Here is a 9,688-nt window from a genome sequence, read left to right as displayed (position 1 = left end):
CATATATATCCTGTATACAGACACAGACACACAATACAAATTTAAAATACAAAAATTCTGTGCGTCTCCTAGGGGCTAAGCCCCCCTTGTCCTCAAAACCTAGCGACACCCCTGGCATCAACTCTGTTACATCCAGAAGGGAAACTTCACCAAAGTGAAACATAAATCTGTGGATCTGTGTTTGATTACTCTGCCTGGCTTTCTCAAGGACCAGGATGTGACACAAAAATCTGAATTATGGAACTGAAAGTGAAAGTAGTCAAACTGAATTTTTAATAAAACAAAATACAGTTTCAAAACAAATTAATTCAGATACAAAACTTTAAATTCAGTTTCACTTTATTGAAATTTATTTTAAAAACAATGCATCAATTTCAAATTATGAAGATTCAGATTCAATCTGAAGAATTCAAACTCATTTCCTGCTGACACAAGATTTATCCCATATAAACTTCACATGTTCAACATACAGGTATATGATCTGAAATCCGGCTCAGAGTTTTTGTAAAGTATTCTATCGTTTCTACACAGGTCACTGAGGGGGGCTGCTAAGTGGGGGAGGGGGAYGTGGACACCCAGCTGGGAGGAATCTGCAGCTTCCTGCGCTGCACCAACAGCTGGGTTCTCTCTGAGGAACCAAAGCATGTTGGGTGTGTGCAGAGCAGCGAGCTCCAGATCCTCCTGCTCAAACATCTAATCTGCTCGTGGTCCAACACAACACAATCACACAACACRATGAGCAGCAGGGTCAATCTGAGGCTGTCAGGGAAGAAGACAACATGAAAACACAACATGACTGGTGAAGGCAGCCTACAAACTACAGTGTGTGATATTATGCTAACTGAAAGCAAACGGGGATGACTTATCTGGTGTCTAATTCAATCTGTCCAAACTTCAGAAAAATCCGAATTCCGGCACGCGTATGGTCCCAAGGAAGCCGGATTGGAGATCATATACCTGTAATAGACACGTAGAGACCTAAATTTATCTTCTCTATTTGTTTTTCAACTTCGAAGAATCACAAACAACTGGCAGGAACTCACGTGTACCGACACTCTTCCTCCCCCGCGGGTGCGGCGCTCTTCCTCCTGACCTCCATGCCTACCTGGTTGTCCCCGCAGCGGTGCCGGGCCAGGCCGGACCTCCCCTGGAAGCTCTTCCCGCAGCTGGGGCAGCCGAATGGGGTGGCGCCCTCTTCGTGCACCTTCTGGTGGTTCCTGAGGAACCGGGCCAGGCGGAAGGCCTTCCCACATGTGTGGCAGATGTGCTTCTTGCGCTGCGTGTGGATGCGCATGTGGTTGCGCAGAGCCATGTAGTTGGTGTAGGGCTTGTCGCAGAAGTTGCAGCGGAAGTTGCCCGTCTTGTGGGTGTGCTTGTGGTTGAGCAGGGAGCTGGCGTGCTTGTAGGTGCAGCTGCACAGGTCGCAGGCGTACGGCCGCTCATCCGAGTCCAGGTCCACGGGGGTCCGCTCCATGTTGATGGTGGTGGAGGCGGCAGTGGTGGTGGAGGATGAAGAAGGCAGGTGCTGGGCCGGGCAGTCGTGAGCTGAAAGCTCGTCGGCCGTGGCGAAGCCTTCGCAGCAGCCATCGCACTCGAAGTCCATCTGGGCCCCGGGGCCCTGCGGCCCTTTGCACAGGCCGGCCGTAGTGTGGGTGGCGAGCTGCCGCTGCGTGCGGAAGCCTTTGCCGCACTCCTGGCAGTTGTGCTTCTTCTGGGCGAAGTGGAGGCGGAGGTGGTTCTTCATGGCCAGCCGGTTGGGGTACGTGGAGTTGCAGACGTTGCAGTGGTACTCCCCGATCTTGTGGAGGTTCTTGTGGTTGGCCAGGCTGCCGGCGTGTCGGTACGTCTTCCCACATTCCTCGCAGGCGAAAGGCCGCCTCCCACTTTCAGCAGGGTCGAACTTCTGGGGCCTGGAGGTTCCGGCGGAGGAGTAGGGCTTCTTAAAGCCCTGGTGGCTGTACTTGACCCCCATCACGGGGCCCTTCGCAGCATCCGCTCTCATCGTCTGCATCGTCTGAGACGGGCCGGGCTGCTGGAAGCGGGAACTGTTGGGCCCGGTCCGGACCAGACCTTTGGCTCGGTGCTCCTCGTGGAGACGGAGGTGGTTGATGAGCTGCTTTTGGATTTTGAAGGCTTTGCCACATTCCTCACATTTGTGCCTGCAGCAGGAACGAAGAGGAATGAAGCGAAGAACAAAACAATAACCTGAATATAAAATAACAGCATCACGGTTTTTACTGTGTCTCTTCAACACCTCCTCTGATGTGTAGAAAAATAATATTTATCGGATCATTTGATCTCAGAAACAGACTAAGTTGTGGCGTCCCTCAAGAATGTGTTCTTGGTCCTCGACTGTTTTTAATCCATTAGATGAAWAATTCTGTCTGCTTTACAGAATTAGGTTTACAAATGGTAGATGGACTGAACTTATAGAGCGCTTTATCAAGTCCCTCCAGACTTCAAAGCTCTTTACACTTACAGACATTCACCCATGCACACACACATTCACACACCGATGGTGCTAAGCTACACTGTAGCTACAGCTGACCTGGGGCACATTGACAGAAGCGAGGCTGCCATGCAGCGGTGCTACCGGACCCTCTGACCACCATCAGTAGACAAGGCGGGTGAAGTGTCTCGCCCAAGAACACAACGATTGAAACAGCTGGATGAGGGATCGAACCGGCGACCTTCCGGATCCAGGACGACTCCCCTAACCACTTCACCACAGCCGCCACTTACTTACAAAGGTTTATGGCTTGGGTGCAGGTTTTAACGTTCAGTTAAATCTCAGCTTGATTGAGCTGCCTGCAGCTCCTAGCACAGATCTGTCATATTTCTAAACAAAAGTTTTAAATAACTCCTTGATTTAAACTAAAGCAATCCCAAATCTGTGAATTTTTTCTTTTAGGCCACAAACAGTTGATGTTTTATCTTCAGGTTTGGTGGTTTACCTGGTTCAGCCCTGCTTTAAACACACCTGTGCACACATAAAACCGATCAGATTGTTGGAATGATGGGAAACCTTTTGTCCAACTCTAACGACAACCGCCTGACAATGAGACTGTCGTGTAAGGTTTATGGAGTTTTTGGCAAACTCTAATAAAATTCAAGAAAAAACTATTATATATGACAAACTTGTTCTGTCACTCTATCAAACAAAATGCTCTGAGTAATTAATGCTATTCTAAAATATATATAAGTTTGTTATACAAGCATTACAGCTAGTTTTATCAGAACTAACGTGCCCGTGAGGATTCCTTGTCAAGGTTCAGACTCCGGGTAACTTGCAGAAGGTGAACATGGACGTACCTTTTCAAGTCAAAGTGGGTCCTTTGGTGGTTCTTGAGAGCCAGCAGGTTGTAGTAGCGCTTCTGGCACACCAGGCAGCGGAACACGCCGGTTTTATGGGACTTCTTGTGGTTGAGGAGTGAGCAGGGGTGTCTGTACCCTCGTCCACACTGGTCACACTTGTGAGGTTTGTCACTCTGGTCAACCATCGACCTGCGTCCATCGCCTCCCACACTGCCGCTTCCCCCGGCAACCCCATCGCCTCCGGTCATCCCTTTGCCTCCGTTCAGGCCTCCTTTGTTGATGGAGCCGGCCCGATTCTTTCCAGGACATAGGTGGGTGATCAGGTGGTGATGGTCGACAAAAAACATGCCACAGTCGACACAGATGTGGCTGCGTCCGTCTAGCTTGCCGTTGGCGGAGCCGCCAGCGATGCCTGGCTGCTGGCTGTCCGACCTCTGGGGACCGTGGATCAACTGGTGGTTCAGGAGRTCCTGTTTCCTGGAGAAGCTCTGGCCACAGGTGGAGCAGATCATCCTCCAGTCCTGCTCCAGGGTGGATGGTCCTGGTCCGGTGGGGTTGTTGGCGTGGCTGCGCAGGTGGCTCCTGAGGGCTCTGAGGCTGGCGTAATGATTGCCACAAACGGAGCACTGATACACCTCGCCATCGTCGTCGTCATCCTTGTTGTTACTTCCCATCCTCTTGGCTGCGCTCTGGGAGTAGGGTCTCTGGTTGCTACTTTCCTTCATGCTGCTGGAGCTCCCAGAGGCCAGTGAGGTCCCACCGGAGCCGTGGTAGTTCATGTTCCCCATGAAGCCGTTGGACATGTTGCCCTGCTGCTGCTGCTGCTGCTGGCTGCGGCGAGGACACATGTGGGACTTGATGCCTGAGACGTCTCCGTACATTTCCCCGCAGTCGGCGCACACGTGTCTGTCAGCCTGACGGTGGGCGGAGCTGCTCTGGGACAGCGAGTTGCCGTCAAAGCGGTCGTGGAACTCCAGCGAGTCCAAAGCGCTGCTGTGGCCGCCATCGGGCACGAAGTGAGCAGCGTCGCCCAGGTTCCCTGGCAGCGAGATGGGAGTGGTGGCGCTGCTGCCCTCCTGGACATAGCTCTGCTGGGAGTCCAGCGTGAGCGGCTCCGGGGACAGCCAGTCGCCGCTTTCGTTGCCGATTGGCTGGTTGGAGGGACGGCCCTTGTGGCTCCGCAGGTGGCTGTGCAGTGCCGCCAGGTGGGGGTACTGCTTACAGCAGATGGTGCACTGGTAGTGGCCCGTCTGATGGCAGCGCTTGTGGTTCACCAGGCTTCCTGCATGCCGGTAACTTTTGCCGCACTCGCCACATTTGAAGCGGCGCTCCTCGTCGTCCGGAGAGCTGGGCTGAGGCACACGGCTGCCGGAGGGGGACGCCACCGAGCCCTGCGACCCAGAACTGAGAGTGTCTGAGTTGAGGATGGAGCTGTCCTGACTGTGGGAGGGCGGGTGCGGGTCGTGGGTCAGGTAGTGGACTTTCAGAGTCTCCAGGTCTGGGTGTCCTGCCCCACAGTACGCACATGTGTAGATGGGATTGTTGACCGGGGGACCCATTATGGGGTCATAGGGGCCTCTTTTCTCAGCGGGCAGGGGTGGCAGAGGGAGAGGGTCCCCAAGAGCAGGGGTGTACGCCGGGGAACGCACGGTGCTCAGGTTGTGGGCCATGAGGCCGGGGAAGCCGCGTGTCAGTCCGAGTGAGGGCGAGGTGGTGTTGTGCAGCAGGATGTGCTCCTGAAAGTCCGCCTTGTTGGGCAGCGCTACCTGGCACAGGTGGCAGAAACAGGAGGCGGAGTCGTTGCTCTGAGACGACTGAGAGCCGGCGCTGCGTTCTGAGCTGTGGAGGCCGCCGGCGCCGCTCACCATGGATGCCCCCGGCGCCTTGAACTTGGAGTGAGACCTCTCGTGGCTGTTGAGCGCAGCCAGGTTGCTGAACTGTTTGAAACACACAGAACACTTGAACGTTCCTTGCTGGTGACACTTCTTGTGGTTCACCAGACTGCCGTGATGCCGGTAGGTGCGGTCACACTGGTCGCACTTGAAGGGCCTGTCCCAGGCGTCGTCAGATTCAGGGGAGCCTTTCTTCCCGTGCTCGTCTGTCTCGTGGCCTGGCAGGACGCTATGGCCCATACCACTATTGTTCAGATGAGAGCGACTGAACCCGTCCGAGAGGTCCTGGGCCAGGCTGTAACTCCTCTCGTCGTGGGCCGCCTCCTCGGGCGCCTCTTCGTTCTCCTCCTCGGCGTGCGCACTACTGGGGGACAAAGTATGGATCCGAAGATGGTTCTTTAAAGCTACCGCGTTGGGTAGCGTGCGCGTACAAACCGGACACTGGAAGGATCCTACCTCGTGAGACTTCTTGTGATTGGCTAGGCTGGCTGCGTGCTTGTAGATACGACCGCACTGTTCGCACTCGAATCGTCCGTTTTCTTCCTGCTGATAGTGTGCTTTCATATGCTCTAATAGACTTGGAGTACTGGGACAGACCATATCACATTCTTTACAGGGGAAACCCTTGGCACGACTCATATCATGCATTGCCATAGTACTCTACAGCGCAGCAGGAAGGGGCGGGGTCACGGTTCGGAACTCAGCCATGAACAGTGATGTTGGGGGAGGGGGGAACGCCCAGTTTCAATCTTCAATGGAGGGTGGCGGCCATTTTCCCCCACCAGTGCCGGTGCGGCCAATCAGGACCCGCCTTGTGAGGGGGCGGGCCTGCGGGGGTCACACCGACCAACGAGGTGTCACTGCAGGTAGCAAACAAAATTAGAGAAAATTACAGACGGAAACTTTAACTGCAGATAAATTAATTACTAAAGAACAAACATCACCGCCGCGGCCTCAACAACATTCACTTCAAATTCACTTAAAATCAAAGATGCACATTCAAGTTTCTTAGAATGCACAATGGGTGTACCACAAGGATCTGTGCTTGGACCCCTGCTTTTTAGCCTTTACATCAATGACCTTCCAAAGTTTTGTCATGATGTAGAAGTCCAGTTATATGCGGATGACACCGTTTTGTACACACACGCTAAAATGGCTCAACTTGCGGCTGAGAAATTAACCAAAGCTTTGGAGGGTGTGGTTGACTCGTTAAATCAATCCTGTCTGACTTTAATTGTAAACAAAACAAAAACTATGTTTTTCTCTAAGACTAAATTGGACATCTCAAATTTAAACATTTACATCAAGGGTAGACAAATTGACACTGTGACTGAGTTTAAGTATCTTGAAGGTTTTTTTTTTATTCTAACCTCAACTACAAGAAACTTTTTTTTTTTAAAACGACAACTGTTAGACATAGTTCGGTCAATTTTAGACATGTTAGATCTTGTTTATGATTGGAAGCGTCCAAGATATTCATGCAAGCACTCATTTTTTCACACATTTCATAATGTATTTCATGTTGGGGACAAGCCACTGTGTCAGTGATAAAACTGTAGAGTCTTGTTACAAACAGGCCCTTAAAATATTGGACAACAATCCCTTAGCTTTTATTGTCCCACAGAGAGGAAATTAATTCTCTGCATTTTACCCATCGCACATGTGAACACACGTGTGGAGCAGTGGGCTGCGCCCAGAGATCAGCTGGGCCTTGCTCAGGGGCCCAAAGTGGGGCTGGTTTGTATGGGGAGTTTAACYGGCAACCTTCCGATCACAGACTTATCTTCTCTAACCTCTGCGCCACCACTACCCATTTTTCTACATTGAGATGTAAGCTACCATTTCACTACTTATGGTTAGAACTTTGCTAGTTTTAACTTTTAGCTAATGTCTTGCTACTTTTATTTAGCACTGTGCTAGTTTTAACTAGCATATGGCTACTTTATGCATGAATTTCTCTACTTTTAGTTTTAAGCTACTGTTTGAATAAATATGGTTAACTTTTTGCTCATTTTAGGATTCAGCTGCTGTTTAACATTTTGCTAATTTTGACTTTTAGCTAGTGTTTCGCTGTTTATTTTGCATTTTGCTAATTTTAGCTACTGTTATTTTTGTTTAGAATTTTGCTAATTTTGACTTTCTAGTATTTTGCTACTGTAAGCTTTGAGCTGCAGTTTCTTCAGCTCTTTTGTCAAACTTTGCCAGCAGTTATCTGAGGATTAGTAAACTCAGAGCAGAAACTGAGCAGCTGCTGCAGACAAACATTGATCATTGAACAAAATATTTTACTAACAGATTCTTCAGATCTACAGCAAACATGCTAGTGTTCAATAAACTTTTTTACAGCTTCTGTAATAAATAAAAAAATAATAATATTTGATCAAAGCTAAAGTAAAAGTCCAGCTTTATAAAGTGATCAGTGTCTGAATAATTAATAATAAAAAGATTAAATCTGTTGTTTTTGTGTGACAGGAGTTAATTTATGCTTTTAAACACTCTGAGCACAATAAGATGTAAAAAACTATTAATGAATTAAAGCAGAGATTCTTAACCTGTGGGCCACAGCGCCACCTTGAGGGCCTCAAAAGAACAACAGTTTTTAACTTTGGGCCACAGAGGGCCGTGGGACCACATTGATTTTAAATAAGGTGTAATACACTTTCTCACCACTAGTAGCAGTAGTGCACCACTCAGATGTTTAACAACTTTTTAATATGTAGAAGAAGAACCTTAGAAACCTGCTGAGAATGGAAACTTATTTTAAATGAAAAGTAGAAACAAAAATGAAAGTAACTCATCAAAAACACCAAAGTTTGTCACTAATATGAAGAGCAGCTTCTGTTTTTACCATGTAATATTTTAAAAGTTCAAAACATTATCAAATACAGTTGCAGATACAACTATATTTTAATTTGTACTTTAAATTAATTTGTGTAATTTATTTTTAAGAATTTTGTCAAAAAGCTGCTGTTACTGTTATTGTTTGTCACTAATATGAAGAGCAGCTTCTGGTTCTACCATGCAAAAGTTTTAAAAGGCTTTATTTTCATTTGCACTTTTTCAAATTTATTTTTAGTTTTTTATTTGGAACATTTAAATTAAATATTTTGAATGTATTTATTTTATGATCACAATTTTATTTATTGAATTGTCTATTTTTGTTGTTCATGTTAAAAAATTATTTATTTTTGTCTGTGATGGACTTGCGACCTGTCCAGCGTAGGGTTGGGCAATATTGGCAAAAAAATTAATCACAATTAATTGCGGTATTTAGCCGATAATGATTAATTTGACGATTAATCCCCTGGACACTCTTATGTCCTGGTCACATGACCAATTTAGTGGGAAAGATTTGCTCTTTGTAAAAATTGTTCCAAATTGTGTGAAAATGACAGATTTCAGGGTATACATCATATTTTAAATTGTGTTGATGAATAAATTACAGAACTTTATTTTTAATGTTGGTCATATTTGAAGCAGAGGAGCACCGAGAGGACTGACGGAGTAATCCCCAGTCAGTCCACCTGGTGGCGTTAATCATATTCATCGTCAGGTGCCAAAAAGTAATCGATTAATGTTTTTCTGACGATTAATTTCACACGATAAGATTATGCCCAACCCTAGTCCAGGGTGTAACCCCCCCCACCCCCACCCCCCACTGTGACTGCTGGGTATGGGCACCAGTGACCCTGACAGGAAGAAGTGAACAGGAAATGGATGGATGGTTATTGTTGTGTTGATAAGCCTGAGTCGTCTGTCGACTGTTGTATTTGTTCAAATAATTGTTATGGTCAGGTTACAATATAAAAATATTTGTTATAATCATGTCTTGTGATTATTTGACAGGAGTTTTACTTTTAAACTGTAAGTGTATTTTATTTATCATAATGTAAATACAACACAAATTAAACCAAGATTTATAATAATTATGATTTTGATCGTATGGTAATGTGTGACTGGACCTCGTGTGACTTTGTTTATAAATTGGGCACAGAGGTCAAAAAGGTTACGATCCCCTGAATTAAAGCATCTGCAGTCAGAGCGTTGTGATGCTGGACTTGTTGGACTTCATGTTCTGGTTCTGGTTCTGYTGGTATCAAAGCAGGAGGTTATTTSTGCTCTAATATTGACTCTCAGCTGTTTGCTCAGAGGTCATGTRACCATCAGCTTCACCTGTCCACAGGTACACAGCTGAGAGCCAGCCGTCACCTGATCAGGCTGATCAGCACAGAGAGCGGGTCAGGTCTGGGTCCACCAGAACCCCTGCTGACTGGACCCGGCTAATCCGAGCCATCAGGGTGGAGGGTTCTGAGAACCTGGTGGTGGGTCCAGTGTCGGTCTGAGGACCTTCCTGAGGAACATTTCTGCAGAACTGCATTGACCCRCTCTCAGGGTTCTGGTGGGTCAGAGGTACTGGCTGCAGGGCAGGTGATAAATCCTGTCCAATCAGATCAAAGGACTACAGGTGGGCTTCAACCAGG

At 47.7% G+C, this 9,688-nt stretch overlaps 1 protein-coding gene across 3 annotated transcripts in view; it reads right to left on the bottom strand.

The window, feature by feature from the left end:
* The window catches only part of si:dkey-89b17.4 (zinc finger protein 646), a 13,215-nt gene that overhangs the window by 1,683 nt on the left and 1,844 nt on the right, over positions 1-9,688 (bottom strand). The window contains exons 2-4 of one of the 3 annotated variants that reach the window (XM_014023126.1): positions 3,313-6,067; positions 1,106-2,159; positions 867-957 (exon numbers count right to left, since the gene is read on the bottom strand). In XM_014023126.1, coding sequence (XP_013878580.1) covers positions 895-957; positions 1,106-2,159; positions 3,313-5,861 — 3,666 coding nt within the window. In that variant the 5' untranslated portion in view covers positions 5,862-6,067 and the 3' untranslated portion in view covers positions 867-894. Of the gene's footprint in view, positions 1-866; positions 958-1,043; positions 2,160-3,312; positions 6,068-9,688 lie in introns of those variants that run through there. The other 2 variants (XM_014023125.1, XM_014023124.1) reach the window with 2 other exon arrangements.

The sequence above is a fragment of the Austrofundulus limnaeus genome, unplaced genomic scaffold (genome assembly GCF_001266775.1).
Source record: "Austrofundulus limnaeus strain Quisiro unplaced genomic scaffold, Austrofundulus_limnaeus-1.0 Scaffold358, whole genome shotgun sequence".
NCBI lineage: Eukaryota > Metazoa > Chordata > Actinopteri > Cyprinodontiformes > Rivulidae > Austrofundulus > Austrofundulus limnaeus.
The sequence above is the reverse complement of the archived record's forward strand: the minus strand, read 5'-3'. Positions and strand labels throughout refer to the sequence as shown.